This window comes from Neoarius graeffei, chromosome 23 (assembly GCF_027579695.1).
Source record: "Neoarius graeffei isolate fNeoGra1 chromosome 23, fNeoGra1.pri, whole genome shotgun sequence".
Classification (NCBI taxonomy): domain Eukaryota; kingdom Metazoa; phylum Chordata; class Actinopteri; order Siluriformes; family Ariidae; genus Neoarius; species Neoarius graeffei.
In genome coordinates this window covers 25582850-25606332 of record NC_083591.1, presented here as the reverse complement: position 1 = coordinate 25606332, position 23483 = coordinate 25582850, and the positions used below count along the sequence as shown (strand labels likewise).

The following is a 23483-nucleotide window of genomic DNA, read 5'->3' as shown; positions in this document are numbered from 1 at the left end:
TGGCATCAAAACACTTGGCAAAGCTTAAGCCAGCAGAGAAACAAAAGGCAATGAAAATGTTCCAAGAACATTTTCAAAATGGCCCTCGATAAGTTCTCCAAGCACGTGGATTCACATCCATGCTTGCCCTTCAACAAAGCTGTGCACCTATTTGAGCCTACACAACTGCCAACTCTTCTAAAGATCTATCAGAATTTAGGCTAATTGCAGGTCTTTATGAAGAGCCAGTTGTGAACCAGGCCCTCAAAGACAAGTACCTCATCGACAGGAATCTACACCAGGAGGAGCTCACCCTATCTGATCAGAATGAGGTTAGCATTATGGAGTTCTGGAGAGAAAGGAGGTCAAGCACACCAAATCTGTCCAAAATTCCCAGTCAGGCCATGTGGATGCCAGTTTCCAGTGTCGATGTGGAGCGCAGCTTCTCCAGATACAAGTCCTTACTCACCAAGAAGTGGGAATGCCTCAACCTGGAAAATACAAAGCAGCTCACAATGCTGATATACAATGGTGATATTGAGGCTCGGTTTGGGTGAATCCTGCTGAAGCTGTCTCTCGTCTGTTTCTTTATCAGTTATTAATTCATATTCATTGCAAAGTTCTGTGACTTGAGTACTTTGTGAATTTATGGGCATGCAACAATATTAGACATAAGGCCCACAGACCATGTCAAGACCACAAGTACCACAGAACCATGCAGACAGGAATAGAGTAAAAGCCCAAGTGCCCGTGATTCATGCACATGATGTCTTTTATTTCATTTTGATGTCCTTCAGGGAAGATGATACCATACATTTCTTCAACTTTTTTCTCTCATGCTCCCAATTTGAACCTGAAAGTCTGTAATTATTTAGAAATGGAATTAAAAAAATATTACTCAAGTTTTGTTTTTATGGATTTCAGAACTCCAAAACTGTATTATTGGTACATGGAAATTTTTCACATCTCTTATTCCAGAAAACGGAAAAAAACAGAATTGGCAAAATCACAAAATGGAATTGGCAATTTTCTGAAATGGAAAAATCATCATCCTTAGAGACTGGCCATGCAACAATATTAGACATAAGGCCCACAGACCATGTCAAGACCACAAGTACCACAGAACCATGCAGACAGGACTAGAGCAAAAGCCCAAGTGCCCCTGATTCAACCCATGGCTCAGGTAATGCCAGGGAGTCCCAAACACTCATGAGTGCGGCAGTGGGACACTGTCCCAAACACTCGTGAGTGCAGCAGTGGGACACTGACAACAGGGTCTCACTGACCAATTCAAGGTCAAGAGTAAAAATTCTGTAGCTTACTTGCTGGAGCTTTGTAGTGTTTGCAGAAGAGTGGAAAAGTGGGCTAGAGTGTTTTGTCCCAGGGAGCTGTTTAGCTTTTCTCGTGAGAACCACACTCAACTGTCAGTAAAGAGGCCGGCCTGGGCATGGCCAAATTTCAAGCAATGTTTAACCCATTCAGTCCTTTCAGATCTAGAATAGGACAGAAACTGGTGCCAAGTAGACCCCTTGTTTTGAAAGGTATGGTCTAGGGCTGTTTTGCTCAATATTAGGCTTTTGATTTGATGGGTCAGCATAGGGGTGGGTGAGATGGCAAAAATGCCATAACTGTTTCATGTTGTACCACAATTGTGATTTTATCAAAATAATTTTCAAGGTAGTCTTTAAGACTATTTTGCAAAGTTACTAAACAAAGCAACTCAAGTCATTAATCTACTGAAGAAAACACAGGGAAACAAAGATAAAAAGAATTAACAGACACACCAATTCAAATAAAGCGCAGTTCCCAATGTACACAATTATGGATAGCATATGTAAAAGTGTAAAAAAATAAATAAAAAAAGATAGACACACACACATGTACACACACACACACACACACACACACACACACGCACACAATCCCATTTCCATAAATTTGGGACACTGTGTAAAACAAATCAAAAACAGAATATGATAATTTGCAAATCTTCAAAACCCTATATTTCATTGAAAATGGTACAAAGACAACATATATTGAAACTGAGAAATGTTATTGTTTTTTTTTTTGAAAAAATATATGCTTATTTTGGGTGTGAATGTGAGTGTGAATGGTTGTCTGTGTCTATGTGTTAGCCCTGTGATGACCTGGCGACTTGTCCAGGGTGTACCCCGCCTTTCGCCCGTAGTCAGCTGGGATAGGCTCCAGCTTGCCTGCGACCCTGTAGAACAGGATAAAGCGGCTAGAGATAATGAGATGAGATATGCTTATTTTGGGTGTGAATGTGAGTGTGAATGGTTGTCTGTGTCTATGTGTTAGCCCTGTGATGACCTGGCGACTTGTCCAGGGTGTACCCCACCTCTCGCCCATAGTCAGCTGGGATAGGCTCCAGCTTACCTGCAACCCTGTAGGACAGGATAAGTGGCTACAGATAATGGATGGATGGATATGCTTATTTTGAATTTGTTGTCAGCAACATATTTTAAAAAAGTTGGGACAGGGGCATGTTTACCACTGTGTTGCATCACCTCTACTTTTAACAACATTCTGTAAACATCTGGGAACTGAGGAGACCAACTGCTGAAAGAGAAATGTTGTATATCTTGCCTGATATACAATTTCAGTTGCTCAACAGTTCGGGGTCTCCTTTGTCATATTTTGTGCTTCATAATGAGCCAAAGGTTTTAAATGGGAGACAGGTCTGTAGTGCAGGCAGGCCAATTTAGCACAGGGCTCTTTTACTACGGAGCCATGTAGTTTTAATATGTGCAGAAAGTGGTTTGGCATGGCCTTACTGAAAGAAGGCCTGAGAAAGATTTTGTCTGGATGGCAGCATATTGCTCTGAAACACACACACACATCCATCCATTATCTGTAGCCGCTTATCCTGTCCTACAGGGTCGCAGGCAAGCTGGAGCCTATCCCAGCTGACTATGGGTGAGAGGGAGGGTACACCCTGGACAAGTCGCCAGGTCATCACAGGGCTGACACATAGACACAGACAACCATTCACACTCACGGTCAATTTAGAGTCACCAATTAGCCTAACCTGCATGCCGGAGACTGGAAACCGGAGCACCCGGAGGAAACCTACGCGGACACGGGGAGAGCATGCAAACTCCACACAGAAAGGCCCTCGTCGGCCGCTGGGCTCGAACCCAGGACCTTCTTGCTGTGAGGCGACAGTGCTAACCATTACACCACCGTGCCGCACACACACACACACATATATAGCATTAATGTACCCTCATACCATCACAGATGCTGGCTTTTGAATTGTGCACTGATAAGTCGGATGGTCCTCTCGTCTTTAGCCTGGAGGATGTGGTGTCCATGATTTCTAAAAATAATTTCTACTTTTGATTTGTCAGACCTCGGGACAATTTTCCACTTCGCCTCAGTCCTTTAAGGCGGCGGTGTTTCTGGGTATTGCTTATATATGTTTTTAACTTGCAACTGTGAATGTGGTAATTAACTATTTTCACAGATGATGGTTTTCTGAAGTGTTGCTGAGCCCACTACTGAGATTTCCACTACAGACACGTCTTCTTTTAATGCAGTGTCGCCTGAGGGCCTGAAGCTCACAGGCATCCAATGTCAATTTTCAGCCATATCTCTTACAGAGATTTTGCCAGATTCTCTGAATATTTTAGTGATATTATGTACCATAGATGATGTGATCCCCAAATTCTTTGCAATTTTACATTGAGGAACATCATTCTTAAATTGTTGAACAGTTTGCCTACACAGTCTTTCAACAGAGCAGTGAACCCCTCCCCATCTTTACTTCTGAGAGACTTAGTGTCATGATCCGCCCTGGACTTCCACTCCGGAGAATCATTATCTCCCAGTTCAGCGCAATCCGGATCCAGGATGGGACTTCCATCTTGCCGGCATCCACTTCCTGGTTTGCTCTGCTGTGCATAAATAGGCTGTTCTCAGAAAGGGACTTTGCTAAATCTGCCTAGAAAATGAAATTAGGAAAGCTCAAGCAAACAAGGAATCAGTCTTGGCAACATTCTTTGATATTGAAAAAGCATATATGATATGCTCTGGAAAGAGGGTCTTTTACTTAAATTGAATAAAATGGGAATAGAAGGCAAAATGTTCAATTGGATTAGCGATTTTTTTAAGGAACAGAACTATAGAGGTAAGAGTTGGAGCGAGCCATTCAAATATCTACGCTATAGAAAATGGTACCCCACAGGGTAGCGTCTGCAGCCCAATTCTATTTAATATAATGATTAATGATGTTTTTAACAATATTGACTCCAGAATCAGTAGAGCACTTTATGCAGATGATGGGGCACTGTGGGTGAAAGGCCGAAATTCTGATAGTCTAAGGAACAGAATGCAAATAGCTATAAACGAGGTTGAAAGATGGTCACATGAGTGGGGGTTTCATTTATCTGTTGAAGACACAAGTTATATGTTTCTCAAAGAAAAGGGTTAACCCTACAGTGGACCTCAGGTTGTATGGGCAGCCACTCAAGCAAACGGATAATTTAAGATACCTTGGTGTATGGTTCGATATCAAACTTTCTTTTAAAAATCATATTCAAAAGGTTATAGACAAATGTAAAAAGGGAATTAATATTCTGAAATGCTTATCAGGGAATGACTGGGGGGCATCAAGCACATCCTTGAAAATAATTTATAGTGCCCTAATCCAACCAGTATTGGATTATGGATGTATAGCATATAATTCAGCAGCCAAGACTTCCTTGATAGAGCTAAACAAGATACAAGCCAAAGCCCTCCGTATATGCTGTGGTGCCTTCAGGACCTCTCCAGTCCCAGCACTTCAGGTGGAAACAGGGGAGATGCCACTGGACCTCAGGTGACTGAAATTATCAGTATCATACTGGCTAAACCTACAGGGTCATGAAGATAATCAGCCAACCAAACAGTTACTAAGGGAATGCTGGGAGTATGGTCGACCCGTACGCAGTTTTGGGTGGGATGGTAATCAGCAGGCGGATCAATTGGGGATCAGTGACATTCCTCTTTGCAAAACAATTACAAGGTCAATCATTCCCCCTTGGTTATTTTATTTCCCTATTGTAAATTTGGAAACTAAGGAGATTGCAAAATCCAGAGGTTTTTACCAGAATGTACAGCAGTATTTAGAAGTAATGTATGATGACACGACACAGATATATACAGATGCTTCTAAAGACGAAACTGGTAAGACAGGAGCAGCAGTATTCATCCCCAGCTACAATATAAGTATTGGGAAAAGGACGTCAGATCACTTGTCAATTTTTTCAGCAGAAATGATGGCTATTATACTGGCCCTGCAGTGGGTGGAGGAGGTGAAGCCTAGTAAAGCAGTTATTTGCTCAGATTCTCTGTCTTCCTTAAATAGTATCCAGAGTGGAAAATCTACATGCCGACAAGATCTCTTAGATGAAATTAACCATCTCATATTTAAGATAAATCAACATAAAACTTTTATTCAGTTCACATGGGTTCCAGCTCATAAGGGGGTTGAGGGTAAAGAGAGAGTGGATAAAATGGCCAAAGAGGCCATCAAGGCAAATGAGGTTGAGTTAGAAGTCCCATTAAGCAAGGCAGAAATTAAAGTAATAATTAAAGACATCAACAAAATGTGGCAGGAGAGATGGAATACAGAGGAGAAAGGAAGGCATCTATATAATTTACAAAAGGAGGTGGTGTTTAGAAGGGGTGGTGAACTACTGTAAAACGACAGGAGGTTTGGTTGACGAGGTTGAGGATGGGACACACAAGTCTAAATAGTGGGTTGTATACAATAGGGAAACATCATTCTGGGGCCTGTGCATACTGCGGAGAAGTAGAAAAGGTTGAGCATGTTCTTATACACTACACAGTATTCCAGTGAAAGAGAGAAGATGGGGAGAACATTAAGAAAATCTGTAACTATAGATAACTTATTAAGTCAGCCATTCACACAATCAGCAGTAACAGCTCTAACACAGTATTTAAAGGACACTCAACTAGCAAATAGAATTTAGGTTTTTTGGGTTTTTTTTTTTGTTTTGTTATAGTCAGTCTGCAATGACTTGTTTATTTGTTTATCCTTGTGAATGGTTTCATGGGAAGATTTGTTTATCCTCATGAATGGTTCCATGGGAAGATTTGTTTATCCTCATGAATGGTTTCATGGGAAGATTTGTTTATCCTCATGAATGGTTCCATGGGAAGATTTGTTTATCCTCATGAATGGTTCCATGGGAAGATTTGTTTATCCTCATGGATGGTTCATGGGAAGATTTGTTTATCCTCGTGGATGGTTCATGGGAAGATTTGTTTATCCTCGTGGATGGTTCATGGGAAGATTTGTTTATCCTCGTGAAGGGTTTCACGGGAAGATTTGTTTATCCTCATGAATGGTTCCATGGGAAGACTTGTTTATCCTCATGAATGGTTTCATGGGAAGATTTGTTTATCCTCATGAATGGTTCCATGGGAAGATTTGTTTATCCTCATGAATGGTTTCATGGGAAGATTTGTTTATCCTCGTGAAGGGTTTCACGGGAAGATTTGTTTATCCTCGTGAATGGTTTCATGGGACGATTTGTTTATCCTCGTGACTGGTCGTCACGGGTTTATCCTCGTGGAGAATACCACGGGAAGAATTAGTGTGCAGCATACGAGTTATATGTAGGATCAGAATATTGGGGTGTGATACTAGTTGTAATCTCTAGGATCAAAGAGGGGATTGTAAGGTTTATTTCTTTGTAAGGATAAATAATTGTAAAGGATTTAGTATATGACCCTCTGTCTTGTTTAAAATGACTAAGAAGGCATTCTTCTGTTTCTGGCATTCAAGAAGTGACCTTCTGTCTAAACTAGACACATTGCTCGAGACGTAATGATATCTTTTGGAACACTATCAGAACTGTGCTATCTCTGACCTAAGGTTGTGCGTAAATGTGAATATCTGTTAGAACGTCTGCTGATATGAAATGTATAACCTTTGGTCAATCAAACCTGTATAACCAACTTCCAAAATCCTTATTTCCCTTATAAAATGCTTATAAGACGCAAATTAAAATAATTTAACTAAAATTTGAATAATAATTAACAATGATATATCCCAGTTACTTTTATTCAATATTAATAACAATAAACCTTCAGAATGAATACAAAGCTCCAATGTTTGACAAAAACACAAAGTGTAAATGTTATGTGCTCTTTTGTCATCGTGGGAACTGAATATAGCTCATTTTAATCTCAACGATTAATATCCCTTGAGATCACACCTCAGCCCGGTAGATGGCGGTAATACACATCGATTGTTAACCACCAATAAATCGACAGAAGAAGAAGAAGAAGAAGAAGAAGGGACTTTGCTAGAATGTCTTGTTGGTTTCTCATGTCATCTCTGTGCCATTATTGCTTCCTGGATTTTTGCTCTCTGTTCTTGCCTATTCTTTGCCACAGTTTTTGCACTCTCGTCTTGCTATTTTTTCATGATTTTTGTTTACATTTTTTTGTCAGGACTATTTTTCATGTTTTTTCATACTAGCATGTTGTCTTTGCCTACCTTGTTTTTGTCTGGACTATTTTTGCTATTTTTGCTTGTTTACTCTCTTGGACTTCAATTAAATCTTTTTTTTTTATTCATTGGATTTTCTGGTTTGTGTTTCTGCTTTATGATCCTAACTCACCACATCTCGTCACCCGTAATACTTAGCCTCTCTGGGATGCTCTTTTTATACCCAATTATGTTACTGACCTGTTGCCAATTAACCTGATTAGTTTTTTGTAGTATTACGCAACTTTTTCAGTCTTTTGTTGCCCCATCCCAACTTTTCTTAAATGTGTTGCTGACATCAAATTCAAAATAGCCATATTTTTTTTTCAAAACTCTACAAAATTTCTCAGTTACAACATTTGATATGTTGTCTTTGTACTATTTTCAATTAAATATAGGGTTTTGAAGGTTTGCAAATCGTCTTATTCTCTTTATTTATGTTTTACACAGTGTTCCAAATTTATGGAGTTGGGGTTATAGTTCAGCTCCATTTCTGGCTGCAGTGCTGTTTCACTTAGGTGTTATCTAGATTTCTGCATGCTCTGTGGGGTGCTTTCTTGGTGGTTAAACAAATCCATCATATTTCCTTGATGTGTCAATCTTGCCATTCATTATTTTGCAAAAGATTGTGAGATCAATTATTTTGTAAAATCCAGCAGTTCCATATAACTAAGCTGAATTTTGAAATGTTGAAGGGATTATTTGCTATTGGTCTGTTAGCCAAGGTGGTGCATGAGTGGTTTGAGTTGGCACTAAGTAAATGGCTCAGTTGGGATGCGATCAGTGACCACAGGCACACACTGGCTCTGTTAGTGCCGATACTTCTAATTGGTGTGAGGGAAGCAGAGGGAGAAGTGCACTCTTACTATTCCCTGGCTAGAGAATCTAAGCTACTAGCTAAAAATTATCCAAGGTAAAGCCAACACTGCAGTGTGCACAGTAATTAATCCTGAACATAAGGGAATGCGAGGTCCTGTGAAAACATGCATGGAGTTATTAGACACATGAAAACTTATTAACAAGCTCTGTGTTCTGTAATATTAGATGAAAAATTAAAACAGAGCAAATTACAGCTGATTTATCAGGGGAGAGCTGCACCTCTTATAAGAGTTATGAGTGTCTGGGACATCTAGACACTAAAAATGTCTTAGCAAGTGAAAATATCTTGAAAATAGTTGAAACGATCTAGCATTTCCTATTAGAAGAATATAAGACACCAATTCTGAGATTATTAAACCTAGTTCTAGATTGCAACCAACTTATTCTAAGATGTCTTATCAAGTAAAAATATCTGTCCATGCAGCAAGATAATTTCACTAGTATTAAGTAATTTTACCTCAAATTCAGTTTTAAATTTTTTGCAGTGAATAGTTGTCATAAGTGTAACAGATCCACAGTGGTCACAGAACTGTACCTTCCATGAACCACAAATTTCTAATATTACCTTAAAGCATATACGCAGAACCATGGCCTCACTTTCGTTTATAAATGCCTTGAGACCTCAAGAATGGCACAGGAATAGTTTTAAGTGTTAACAATAAATCTAATAGAGTAATTTTTATAATTAAAGTGATTCATATAGGTAGCGGTCTGAGTGAATGACGATGTCCGTAACGTCACAGCAGGAAATTTATCGGTCTCATCGCCATTTCTGTTATACTAAAACACAGAGCTGACTGCAACTCCGATCTTCCATTTTGAGCTAATTTATTGCCATGCCATGTAGATGTGCCAGCAACACGACAGAAGGTGGATTTACATTGCATTCATGGCCCAAGAATGTTCAAACTGCAAAGGTTTGGACGCGTTCTGCAAGAAGTTCACGGGCACATTGGGCGGCTACGAAGTGGTTTCTCCTCTGCTCTGCATATTTTACTGAAGACTCGTACGAGACCTCTGATCTGTTGAGGAGCGTTGGCTCTAAGCCCATATTAAAAGAGGGTGCAGTACCAACTATTAAATAAAACTACAAGAAAAGGAAAGCATTTATTTTATTTATTTTTTAAAAGGAAAGCAAGTTCAGTTGCACCAGTTCTCCCGGAGTCTGAGCCGAGGGTTATTGGTAAAACCTGGGACGGACCGGGACAGGACATATCACTCGGGCAGTGATCTCCCCGCAGTTGTTGCTAAAACCTGTGACGTTCCATTCCATCCTGGGTTTTAGTAATTGCCTGAGCCGAGCAGTAATGGCGGAGTACTCGGTATGGAGAAAATGGAGAATGAGTGGAGCAGCTGTCTGTTTTCTTCACTGGATACCGCTGCCATCTCGCCCTTACGTGGAAGAAGCGAATGAACGGAGAACTGAATGAACAACTGAAAGTCAGATTGTTTCAAAACAATCGGCCACAAGATCAGCCTTCAAGAAGTGAGAACACAGACGGGTAAGCTCCGACTCTCATTTGGATATAAAACAACAAAAACATGTAGTTTACCTGCATTTAGATTAATACATGTAACTTTTATTGTGTGTTTAAGTTACCGATATAAGATTCTGAAGCAAATTAAATAATGTGATTGTCTCAGTTCATCTGATTATTTAATTAGCCTTTTATGTTTTATCAGTGAAAATGCATGCATGTACATGTATGTTGCATAAGTTATAACACCTATCCTGTTTTAATGAGAGTCAACCCACAATCAATGAAGTCAAATCAGTCTTAGTTGAGCAAGTTGGTAACGGTATTTCTTACTTTCACCATAAATTTTTATTTATATGACTTTGATCTATAGCTGTCAAAGGCCTTGCCTTAAAACCAGTTACCGCTGTGACGTCACACACTCAGGGCTGGCTGGCTCAGCTCGAATGCCAACTTTGCGATCGATTTTAACTCAAATATATATTTTTAATTCCCATTTATGCAGCATACAAGAGTCAAGGGTGGAGATACTATCCACTCAGAAATTTATTTAAAAATAAAGGTTCTGCATATCTCCTTTAAAGTATTTGAAGCTGCAAGTTATGAACAATACTTATTATAATGTCTTGATTGATCTTTGTTGCGGGCAGCACGGTGGTGTAGTGGTTAGCGCTGTCGCCTCACAACAAGATGATCTGGGTTCGAGCCCCGTGGCTGGCGAGGGCCTTTTTGTGCGAAGTTTGCATGTTCTCCCCGTGTTTCTTCCGGGTGCTCCGTTTTCCCCCACAGTCCAAAGACATGCAGGTTAGGTTAACTGGTGACTCTAAATTGACCGTAGGTGTGAATGAGAGTGTGAATGGTTGTCTGTGTTTGTGTCAGCCCTGTGATGACCTGGCGACTTGTCCAGGGTGTACCCCGCCTTTCGCCTGTAGTCAGCTGGGATAGGCTCCAGCTTGCCTGCGACCCTGTAGAACAGGATAAAGCGGCTAGAGATAATGAGATGAGATGATCTTTGTTGTGACTTACAAGCACTAATGCCCATCCTTACACATTAGTGCAAATATTAGGCTATATTATACATACCAAGCTTCTCAACCACATAGACCTCAGCAGTGTCATTCTTGGTGGCATAAGTGAAGAAGAACCAGCAGTCATTGGCGTCACGCTCTTTGCAGTGAGTGAGGTAGGGCTGGCTGTTCGGCTGCGGAAGTTCCTCCTTTTCCTTCACCTTATGTAGAGTAAAGTAGTTGCATTTCTCTTCACATTTATCCACCATCTCTCCAGTTTTAAATGCACGGCACTGAACACAGGGTCTGTATACAGCACAGGGTGACAAGGTAAATTTGCACATGTGAAATCATAATTAAACTAATCGTTCTACATTAGAGAAAAATCACAATATAAAAAGACTGTAAGGTGTTGAATAACTTGATTATATGCAACATTCACTCTTGACAGTTTAGTTTTGGAAGTATATTATTGTACTCTACACTCACTTGTGCTCTGTGCAGACTCCAGGACAAGTGGGGCAAATCTCACACGTGGGACCCTGGAACTTTGGGTCGGTGCATTTACACACTCCACAGTCGCAGGTGCCACGACCGTTACAGAGCTGCCCATTACTGGCCACACAAGGTTGCTTGTCCAGAGAGCAGTCACATGCACTGCCTGTGTAATTTACTTCACACACACACACTCTGCATACACACTTACCATGACCTGTTAAAAATAGAAATAACTATATTAAAAACACTGATGCACCCCAACTGGAAAAAATATTTTGATGCATAAGTGGAAAATGATTTGCAAAATGTACGGCCTGATGTCATTCCTTCATTCATCTTCAGCAACTGTTATATACAGTACAGGTTATATACTGTACAGGTCCATTGTGGATCGGGGAAAAAATGGATTTATTCAGAAAAATGAGTGTGAAGCTGAAGAATTCAATACAGAGAGGATGTCATTCCATCGTAGGGCACCATGCACACACACACATTCATAGCTAGGGGCAATCTAGTGTAGGCAAACAACTACCAACATATTTTTGGGAGATGGAATGAAACTGGAGAAATCGGAGTAAAAGCAACTGTAAGCAATGCAAAGAGAGTAGGCTAAAACATCATTAATTTTGTGTCCAGCTTCATCCTTTGTACCAGTAAAAAACTACATGGGAGAAAAAGTAACATTTCTTCTTATTGAGTATATTGCTAGTGTGTTACACTATCTTATATTTGATTGCAAAATTTGGAAAACTGCAGCAAGTGTTTATTTTGGTTTTAGTGCATTTCTTGTCATCCAGTTGTTCCCAAATCTCACAGGAGAATCATATGGGATTTCAGCCTGGGATGGGGCTGAGCCTGGGAAGGAAACTGTGAGTGGTAGAAATGGGCAACTGGACTTGCTTGAAAATTCTTGAAAACGTTTCACCTCTCATCCAAAAGGCTTCCTCAGTTCTGTCTGACTAATAGGGAGTATCAGATATTTATCTTCTCCTGGATCAGAATCAAGGCCTCTGCATGCTCTTGTGACAAAGCTTTCGCAGACAGTTGTAATTTATCGTTGAGCGGGGAGTAATAGGCGTGCGCAATGTTATTCACCGCCACAACGCAAGGAGGCGCGAAGTCGCGAAATCGCTAGGAGTAGTTGGTGGGTGTGGTTAGTGGAGTGTTTATCCTCCGGTTACTTATTATGACTAGAACTGGAGTCATATAGATGTACGTACTTCCTCACTTCCTCGATCAACCGCTCTTCGTGATGCTCCATCTTCGCTCGTGTTTTTTAAAAATGGCGGTCGTGAAAACAAACCAAACCGGGAAAGTAGGGAAGCGGAAGTGCGTGTACAGCGGATGTAGAGTGGACCAATCAGAGCCCTCTTGTCTGCGACGCTGTCTGCGAGGCTTCTGCGGTGGTCACAATTTTTGGGAGGTGCGCGCAGAGCGTCTGCGAAGGTGGGGGGGCTACGCAGACGCTATCTGCGGCGCCGTCTGCGAGGACTGGGTTGTCAGCATAAATTGGCCTTCAGAATTCTGATGACCAGCTCATCTAAGATGTCATTTGCCGCTTTTCCACTACAAACGCGGCTGAGCCGTGCCGTGCTGAGTCGAGCTGAGCGGGGCTATTGAAGTTGCATTTCGACTACAACCGCGCTGAACCGTGCTGGCTGGAAGTGGGTGGACACATTGGGTGGAGTTAGCGAAAGTGGGTGGACGTCACGTGATGTCGTTAAGCAGCGCAAACAGTGGCGGAACAAGTCAGAGCCGGGCCGGGGGCGGGGCAAATGACCGGGCCCTTTATTAAAGCTTATCATAACATCATTTTAGGTTACAAAATGTCCGCAACTGCGGTGTTTACCAATTTCAACACTACCGGGTGCAACTATGTTATTTAGTAGTACATCAAGTCCTTCAAACGAACATGTAACTCAGAAACAAAAAACATTAGGATACTGTACATGGCTCATAATAAAACATCAATAGCCTATACTGCGCACATTATTTGAAGGGCATACGAATGAGTGCTCAGAGGTTGCAACGGTGACAGGAAGAGTCAGAAATAAAAGGAGGGCGGTGCAAACCTCACTGAATGCACTGTGTTTACCAATTTCAACACTACGGGGTGCAACTATGTTATTTTGTACATTAAGTCCTTCAAACGAACATGTAACTCAAACAAAAAAACATTCGGCGACATACTGTACATGGCTCATAATAAAACATCAATAGCCTACTGCGCGCATTATTTGAAGGGCATACGGTGAGCCTTGCGCTCCGCGAACTCGTCCACGATGCTCTGTATATCACTGATTCAGTGATCTTTTAAGCGGTAGTCTCACGACCCGGATAGTAAACAATAAACATGGAGGACATGGAGTCGTTAGTGTTGCTGGTCTTGGTGCTGTGGCTTGTTGTCACCGACAACGCCAACAGATACTGGCAAGAGCGTATAGATGAGGCGAGGCACATAAGGCTTCAGAAATTCTCGTAATTCGTAATTATTCTTCTTCCGGGTTTGCGGTGTTTACAGATCCCAGCGCGCTTGCGGGGCGTGTGTGGGCATGTGAGGACACTCCTCCTCACCAATCAGTGCACAGGGGAGTGTCTGCTCACGCCCCCAGCCTCACTCGGCACGGTTTGGCTCGCTTCAGCCCTACTCCAAAACGGTGCGAGTTTTAGGGGCTAAGCAGGGCTGAAACGAGCTGAGTCGTGCTGGTTTTTGGTAGTCGAAACGCGAGCCGTGTCGGGCTGAAGTGAGCTGAAGCGAGCTGAAGTGAGCTGAAAAAGGCCATTTGAGGCATCATGTTGGTGTGGGTCACTGGAGGCTGGGTGTGAACGGCGAGTCATTAGGGTGATCAAAGGATCGCCCGTTAGGGTGATCGTCCTTTGATCACCCTAATGACTCGCCGTTCACACCCAGCCTCCAGTGACCCACACCAACATGATGCCTCAATGACACCGTAGATGAGCTGGTCATCAGAATTCTGATTCTGATCCAGGAGAAGATAAATATCTGATACTCCCTATTAGTCAGACAGAACTGAGGAAGCCTTTTGGACGAGAGGTGAAACGTTTTCAAGAATTTTCAAGCAAGTCCAGTTGCCCATTTCTACCACCCACAGTTTACTACGACCTGGATGATTGAGAATCTTCACAGACAAGCCTGGGAAGGAGCATTGCAGAGTGTCGACAGAATGGCTGACAAGCAGCTTATTCGAGCACAAACAGGCACTCTGGACCATAAAGTTCTATTACAAATGGGTTTTCTCAGTCATGTACTATGCCTCTGCAGTGATGGCAATTGGCAGTAAATTAAACTGAACCCACCAGTGACTGGCGTATGGCTCTTTGTGCTCACCAAAGGTGAAATATCACTGCTCACATGAATGGATGAAATTACATATTTAATGGACAAAGGACAACTATATTAATATGGCTGATTCAATACAGATGTTGAAATACATGACAGAATTCAAGTGCAGTCTCACCTCCGCACAGTTTGTTGTTGGATCGGTCGCAGTTGAAGTTGTCACATTGACAGTACTTCCCTTCATACCACTCTTCTGGATTGTCTCGTTTCTTGCATTCACACGTTCCACAGATACAGTCTCCGTTTTTGCTACAGATCTCTGTGCTATTGTCCATGCGGCAGTTTGCATTCAGATCCTCTGCCCTGACATCATCTTTGCTACATTCACAAACCCTTCCAATACGTCCCTTATTGCATCTAGCAAATCACAAGAAAGAGTCTTTAGTGTTACTGTACAACACATTTATATAACAAGCAGCACAATTTCAAATGGCTCACCAGAATGCTATCAATAAATATAGAAAGTAAGAAAAAGACTCAAACTCAGAACATTTATTATCCAAAATTGTAAATTTTACAAAGATCCTATGGACTTAGTATTTTGCCATTAAAATTTATAACATTCAGAAAAATATAGCTGTGAGCAGCAATGAGGGGGCCAAGCATACCAGCAGGGTATAGTTACCATGGAAAATTAATGTCATTTTGCCAAAGGCTTGGATTTATTCACACACAGAAAGTTTCATGTAAACTGACCAAGGATTGGCCAAGATATGAGCTCACTTCATGTTCATGGCTTTGCCATGACATATGGAAATGGCAACATGTTATGACCTCAGGATCACAAAAGGCCTGACTTTGGGGGGGGGGGGGAACAAACCAACAAAAAACAAGCAGATTGTTCGACCAAAGACATGAAGAGTAATGCCTAAAATTAAAGTTATGTATGTAACTATGGTTCTATGAATCCTGGATGACTGTCAGAGGCAGTGTGTAAGCACTGAATGTCTCCATCTTGCACATGCACGGGTTCAAGTACCAATACCAACAAAGACACCTATGACCCTGGCGAACTTGTATGTTCCTGTGACATCAGAAGATCTATTCTTGCAGAATCTTTTCACAAAATCACAAGGAGTCTGTGTGACAGCGCGCTTTGGCGGTCATCCAGAACTGTAGTCACATACATAACTTTTGTTCTATTTCATCCTTCCTGACTGCCAGAGGCGGTGTATAAGCACTGGATGACCCATGACAACAAAGTCATGAGGAATCCCAACACAACCCTCATTGAGAGGAAGCAGCAGACCCAGGCAATAGGACCACACTCAGTAGGTGGGAGTGGCAACATTTACCCGATAGAATCTGGAGAAGGTGCTACACTGCAAAAAAATATCTTAGCAAGTGAAAATATCTTGAAAATAATTGAAACGATCTTGCATTTCCCATTAGAAAAATACAAGACACCAATTCTGAGATTATTAAACTTAGTTCTAGATTGCAACTAAATTATTCTAAGATGTCTTATCAAGTAAAAATATCTGTCTATGCAGCAAGATAATTTCACTAGTATTCAGGAATTTTCTCCTCAAATTCAGTTTTCAATTTTTTACAGTGTAGGATATGCCCATGATGCTGCAGCACATATGGCCTTCAGGGGCATGCTTCGCAAGGCCGCCCATGATGTGGAGACAGCCTGAGTAGAGTGGCACCTCACCCTGGATGGCAGGGGATGACCACCTGTTTTATGTGTGGGTGATGACATCCACAATCCAGTGAGGCAGTTGCTGTTTGGAGAGAGCAAAGCCTTTCTTAGGATCACCTTATGGCCCTTTTCCACTACCCTTTTTCAGCTCACTTCAGCTCGCTTCAGCTCACTTCAGCCCGACACGGCTCGCGTTTCGACTACCTCATTACAGCACGACTCAGCTCGCTTCAGCCCTGCTTAGCACCCAAAACTCACACGGTTTTGGAGTGGGGCTGAAGCGAGCCAAACCGAGCTGAGTGAGGCTGGGGGCGTGAGGAGACACTCCCCTGTGCACTGATTGGTGAGGAGGAGTGTCCTCACACGCCCACACACGCCCCGCGAGCACGCTGGGATCTGTAAACACCGTAAACCTGGAAGAAGGAGAATTACGAGAATTATGAAGCCTTATGTGCCTCGCCTCATCTATACGCTCTTGCCAGCATCTGTTGGCGTTGTCGGTGACAACAAGCCACAACACCAAGACCAGTAACACTAACGACTCCATGTCCTCCATGTTTATTGTTTACTATCCGGGTCGTGAGACTACCGCTTAAAAGATCACTGATGTCACTGTTTGCGCCGCTTAACGACATCACGTGACGTCCACCCACTTTCGCTAACTCCACCCAATGTGTCCACCCACTTCCAGCCAGCACGGTTCAGCGCGGTTGTAGTCGAAATGCAACTTCAATAGCCCCGCTCAGCTCGACTCAGCCCAACTCAGCACGGCACGGCTCAGCCCGACTCAGCCGCGTTTGTAGTGGAAAAGCGGCAATACCTGACCAAACAGCTGTTCAGACTGCCGCATACTCATGGTCGCATTTACATACATTCTTAAAGCCTGCATGGGGCACAGCAATCTCAGGTTATCCTCCCCTTCACCTTCTGGGGGGTTAAATTGTGCCAGATGGATCAGTTGGTTAAAGTTTGAACATGACAGAACCTTGGGAAGAAATGCTGTATTTGGCCACAGAATGAGCCCTGAGCCAGCAGAGTTCCACCTCAAACATGAGTCACTCAGACAAGGCATGTAGCTCACCAACACGCTTTGCTGAAGTGATTGTGAGGAAAAAGCAGTCTTTGCAGACATCCATTTCAGTTCCGCCTGAGCCAGAGGCTCAAAGGGAGGTAAACATAGGACATCCAGCACCAGGGGCAGATCCCATGCTGGAACTCTCAGCGCTTGTGGGGGACATAGTCTCAAAGTTCCCTTCAGAAAGAGGGACACAAGTCTATGGCACCCCACCGTTTTGTTAGAGACTTGAGCATATCAAAACAAAATGGCTGCCACATATACCCTCACCATCTCCACCACACAGGAACCAACCATCCTCTAAGGGTGACTGAAGGAATTCCAGAGTTGTGGGAACTGAACAGTGCAGTGAGTACTCATCCCTGCTGGAACACCATGCAGAGAACAGCTGCCACCTGTTCTTGTACTGGACCCGGGTAAAGGATGCCCTGGCATTCAGCACAGTATTGCAGATAGTGTCTATATAATTGTTCAGCAGCAGGTTGGGCCCTGCAGCTGCCAGACCCATAGCTGCAGGTGGCAAGGATTGGGATGCCAAATCTGGCCCCCAATTGAGACAGGAGATCCTTCCTTTTGTGGAGGTGCCATGGTGAGCTGCGACAGACCCTGTGCAGCACAGGAAACCATGTCTTCCCTGGCTAGAAGGGGGCTGCCAGCAGCAGTCTGTGGCCCTGCTGGAGAACCCTCTGCAGTATTGGAAGAATCAGAGAGAGATTGGTGGAAATGTATAAAGGAGACCTTCTGTCCAATTGTGGGCAAGAGCATCCTAGCCCAGAGGGCTGGTCTCCTCTATCCAGGAGAACCAGAGGGGGTAATGGGTTGATTCCACTGTGGCAAAGAGATCAACCTCTGCTTCACCAAAGATGTCCCAGATGTTGAGCACCACTTCTGGATGAAGCCACCACTCCCTCCCTTCATCCTTGCCTAGAAGGTTTGCAATGGGAGAGGAAGTCTGCAGCCTGGTTCTGCTCCCTGGGCAAATACAATCACCCTCAGGTTGGCTAGGCAGGGGGCCACCCACATCAGGAGGTCCTGAGACACCTGGAACAACCGTGCAGACCTGGTGCTCCCCTGGTGGTTTATTTGAATGACAGCTGAGATGTTGTCTGACTGTGCAAGCACATGCCTCCGTCTCAGAAATCGTAAAAAGTGATTGAGTGCCATGTGCACAGCCCATTGCTCCAGTACACTGATATGCTCTGTGCTGTCCTGAGCAGATCACAGCCCCTGAGCTGTCTGGTTCTGTCACACTGCACCCCATCCTGAGAGTGAGGCATCCATAACAATGGTCTCCTGACAGGATGGGTACACCCTGGAGCAGAAATGACCTCTCTCTCCACAGACCTACAGCAAGGAGGGAATGCTGTGACACCTCGAGTTTCCTGTGCCAGTGCCACTTGGGATCCAAGTGGAAACTGTTCAGCCACCTCTGAAGGGGAGGCAGCAACAGCAAGCCTAAGGGGACCACAGTTGCGGCAGCTGTCAATTTGCCCAGAAGACACATACATTGGATATAGGGTAACCATCTGCCCTCTCGGAAGAGGGGAAGGAGGCAGAGAATGTTGTCCAGCCACTGAGGTGGCAAACAAGCTTTCATGGTGGCCATGTTCAGAGCCACCCCCAGGAAAATTATGCTCTGTGTAGGAACCAGACAACTCTTTTTGAGATTCACCCTGAGACCCAGCTGGGCTGTGTGAGAAGAAGCGCCATGTCCTGGGCCACCTGAGACCGGGACAGCGCACAAATGAGCCAGTTGTCCAGATAAGGCAGGACCTTCATGCCCTGTGAATACAGTAGTGAGAGGGCTGCTGCCACACACCTGATGAACACCCATGGGGAGAGTGAGAGGCTGAACAGGAGCACTCTGAACTGAAAATGATGGCCCTGAAAAGCAAACCGCAGGGACTGCCCTGTGGTGTGGCACAATGGACACATGAAAGTAGGCATCCTTCAGGTCGACTGATGTAACCACTCCCCTCTGGCAACAGTATGCAGAACCTCTGCAATACTGAGCATATGGAACGTCATGATTTTCAGGAACCTGTTGAGTCCCCTTTCATCAAGGACAGGGTGGAGTCCACCATCTTTCTTTTTTATGTGGAAGTAGGCCAAATACAACTGGGGGGTACTGACAGGGGATCTACTGGCTTGATGGCACCCTTGTCCAGGAGTACAGAAAACTCCTGATTCAAGGCTAGGACTTTTGACAGGTCATGTATGATGGACATCTTGACCCAGCCACAGGTTGGGGGCCGGCGTCGGAACTGAAGTTTGTACCCATGGGTTAAGGTTGAAATCACTCAGGGATCTGTGGTGGAAGTAGCCCAGTAACTGAGCTGCTGCTGTGAAAAACAGCCAACGACCGGCCCCAAAACCTCACTGTCTGGCCCCCCTGTCCTAGGGGGATGATGGGTAGCAGCCAAGGCCTGAGGTCTTCTAGAGGACAGGCACCCAGGGGCCTGAAAGTCCTGGGCCACCAGTTGAACAGGCTGCTGAGCTGGGCGCTACCTAGGGTAACCACTGGGGTAAGTTGGTGGATGAGAGCAGCGCTGGGTGGCAGCTAAGGAACCCCTAGGCCTGCTGAGAGGAGGCACACTCCTATGAAACCCAGAAAACTGCTGTCTAGTTTGCCTGGCTTAAACCGTGCCTGTAAGGCATCAGACCCAAACAGCTCACCAGGTTCCACCAGAACACTGTGGAGGGTCCTCCTGCATGTCTCAGTGAGGGACACCTGTGCCAGCTAAACCTGGTGGCAAGCCTGGACAAGGGTGGAAATCAACCATCCCACCACTCTGGACATAAGTGCAAAAATATGCAGAGATGCATTACTAAAATTGTGTACGGAATCATCCAGAGTGGCCTCCTGCAGGGATGCTGAAAAAGTGAGCATTAGGTGTGACAATGAGTTACCTATGTGCCCCATGCATGCCACTGCATCATAGGCCTTGGAGACCAGCTCATGCATAACCCGACAGTGGGGGCGAGGACACCTTGCATCTGGCCTCAGTTTTTCATCAGGAGAGACAATGAGAGCAGCTATAGTCCGCTCAATCGCTGGCATGTGGCCCAAGCTAAACTTGGCTACATCCTGCATGACTGCCAGGGTTTGGCCATCAAATGTTGAATGAGAGAGGGCTCTAGAATCCCTCCAGCATGCATGCAACTCCCTTAAGTATTTATCTGATGGAGGCACAGTAAAGGTAGCAGGGGTTAGACCACGTCGGGAAAAAAAAAGCAGCACTGGTAGGAGCTGGCTGAACTTGTGGAGCATCCAGCTGCAAATGGGCCAGGGCCAAAGGAATGATGGCTCCCATAGAGCTATCCTCTGAACCAGCCCCAGAACTGCGGGCCGAAAAATGTGAGCTCACCTCAGAGGCACAGGAGGCTGCATTTTGGGAGAACTCATCTGCCCCATATTCAAACTCGGTGGCCAAAGCCGCCATTGAGAGTACCTCATTCTCCTGAGCCAGCACGGCCGCAGGAGGAGCAGAAACCTCTACATCCCCTGCACCAGCTCCAGACTGGAAGGCTAGGAAGAGGGATTTCATCTGATTAAGCTCCTCAGTCAGCTGGTTCACTCTGGAGGCAAGTTTGGATTCCTTGGCCTTCTTCCTGGAGGAGGCGCCCTCAGTCTCAGCAGCCTGCACTTTGACCGGCCAGATTGGGCTGGATTTGATCACTGGGCCAACTGTTCTGGTGATGGACCATGCCCCAACAGCTGTTCCACTTCAGCCAGTCTAGCAGCCCTCACTGTCCGAGGCATGAAGCTGCAGTTCATGCAGGGATCTTCTGAGAGACCCTCCCTCATACGCTCAAGGCCAAGGCACAAGAGACATGTCATGGCCATCTTCTGGCTGCAGAGAAGCCATACAGGCCACACAATAATGGCTGCTCAACATAGTGGCAGCCAGCAAAATACAAAACACCAGGAATAATAAATACTGGGAGAGGGAGTGAGCACATTACACCAGCAGGTTACCAACAAGAGTTGCAACAAATATATATTAAGTTAGCTCAAGCAGAAACCTCCTGAGCTAACTATAACGCCAATGGTTCACAATACCCCTATGCTGGGAGTGGGAGCGAAACCACTGCCTTTACCAGCAGAGATGCCACAACACAGTACCGGTACTGCCTAGTTTGTACCAAAGTAGCAAGTTAGTTCAAACAGTGTATTATAGCCAACTGTGGCAGCAGGAGCGTGGTCAAGAGTCAGTTTGTGAATTGAGGGCAGGGCCAGGGAAGGTGAGTGGCAAAATGATCACACCTGTTGTCAATTAATGTTGTGTGTGTTTGTTTCAGTGTTGACAAAGCAGAGAAAAAGAGGGAGAGAGCAAACAGGCGAAGTATCTCCCGACCAGAGCACGTGTGTGTGTGCGCACGCGCATGTGTGTGTGTGGTGGGGGTGTCAGCTAATGAATTTAGCTGAAAAGCTAAAGATTAGAGAAAATAAAGTCTGTGCTGACATCATCCTCTGGCTGTCTGCACTTCAGTATTCCACCCACCCAGGGACGTACTACAGTGATGCTGAATACCTGGGATACTGAAGGGAACTACCCATGAAGTCCTCCCTGCTCAAGGAACTCATCCATGCCCTTGCTGCTGCCCAACAGAGCCAGCACAAAGTGCTGATAACCCTCTGAAAGGAGCAAAAAAAGTGCTTTGAAGCCTTTCTGCTGGCCCAGCAGGAAGATTGCCAGGCGTTCTGGCACCTTCTCATGTTGGTGGGATCCTCGACCGCCACCACTGTGGACCCATCCCATGTCACATTCGTGAATTTGGGGCCGCATGACAACCTGGAAGCCTTCATTGCTCTATTTGAGCAAGCGGCTGAGGTGTGGGGGTATCTGGTTGAACAACGTATGGCTCGTCTACTACCACTGCTGTCCGGAGAAGCCCAGCTTGCCGTGCAACAGCTCCCCATTGACAGTCAGCTCAATTGCACTGACTAGAAGCAAGCCATCCTGCAGCGTATCGGCCACTCCCAAGAACCAACACTGTCAGCACTTCCACATGCTGACACTGGAAGAAGTTGGCCAGCCGTTTGGTTTCGGCCAAAAGCAGAAGACCACAACGCAGAGGGGATCATCAGTGTGGTGGTGCTGGAGCAGTTCATCACGCAGCTACCAGAAGGGACAGCGGAGTGGGTCAAGTGCCATCGCTGGATTGAGCAATCGAGTTGGTAGAGGAACATTTAGCAGCAGTTCCAGCAGGAGCCAGATATCCTGCCTCTTCTCTCTCTTCCTTTCTCCCTTCCCCCCCACCTCTTCCCGTCCCTGCCCCGTTCCCCCACCACAGAAATGGAGGCCGGCCCCCCCACAGCCTGCTTGTCATGCCTGTGGTGTCCCCTTCCCTTCTTTCCCTTCTGTGTCTGTCTCCCCTCCCAGGTGAGTGATCCCCAAATCACCAGTGCAGAGGTGAAGCCTGGGCAAGTATGCTGGTGCTGCAGGGAACCCGGGCATGTCCAGGGCCAGTACTCTGCGATGGAGATGGGAGCTGTGGTCCGGATCCCCGACGCGCCAGAGACCACCCTCAATCAGGCTGGAGTGTATCACATACCAGTAAGTATTCAAGGGGATACATATCACATGTTGGTGGATTCCGGCTGTAATCAGACCTCAATCCACCAAAGCCTGGTTCAAGATGAGGCACTGGGGAGAGCACAAGTGGTGAAAGTTTTGTGTGTACACAGGGATGTTCATGAATATCCACTAGTCCACATCCCATTTCGGGGCAAAAAGCATAGTGTAGAGGTGGCGGTTAGCCCGCGCCTCACCCACCCATGAATTCTGGGGACAGACTGGCCAGGATTTAAAGATTTAATGGAGCATGTAGTAGTGCGTGGGTCCTGCAGTAACACATTACGGGAGGATTCCAGTGTGGCACTGACTGGGGAAGCCATCTCAGAGCCGTCCACATCAGCACCGTGTCAGAGCGATATGAGGAGTGGCCCGCCCCCCTCTCTCTCTTGGGGATTCCCTTGAGGAGTTCCCACTAGAACAAATGTGACATGAGACTCTGTGTCATGCCTTTAACCAA

The 23483-nt window shown here is 44.9% G+C and overlaps 1 protein-coding gene across 2 annotated transcripts in view; it reads right to left on the bottom strand.

The window, feature by feature from the left end:
• The window catches only part of LOC132871637 (integrin beta-1-like), a 156287-nt gene that overhangs the window by 26996 nt on the left and 105808 nt on the right, over positions 1-23483 (bottom strand). For both annotated transcript variants that reach the window (XM_060905966.1, XM_060905965.1), the window contains exons 12-14: positions 14843-15081; positions 11355-11577; positions 10942-11171 (exon numbers count right to left, since the gene is read on the bottom strand). In XM_060905966.1, the coding sequence (XP_060761949.1) occupies positions 10942-11171; positions 11355-11577; positions 14843-15081 (692 nt within the window). The remainder of the gene's footprint in view (positions 1-10941; positions 11172-11354; positions 11578-14842; positions 15082-23483) is intronic.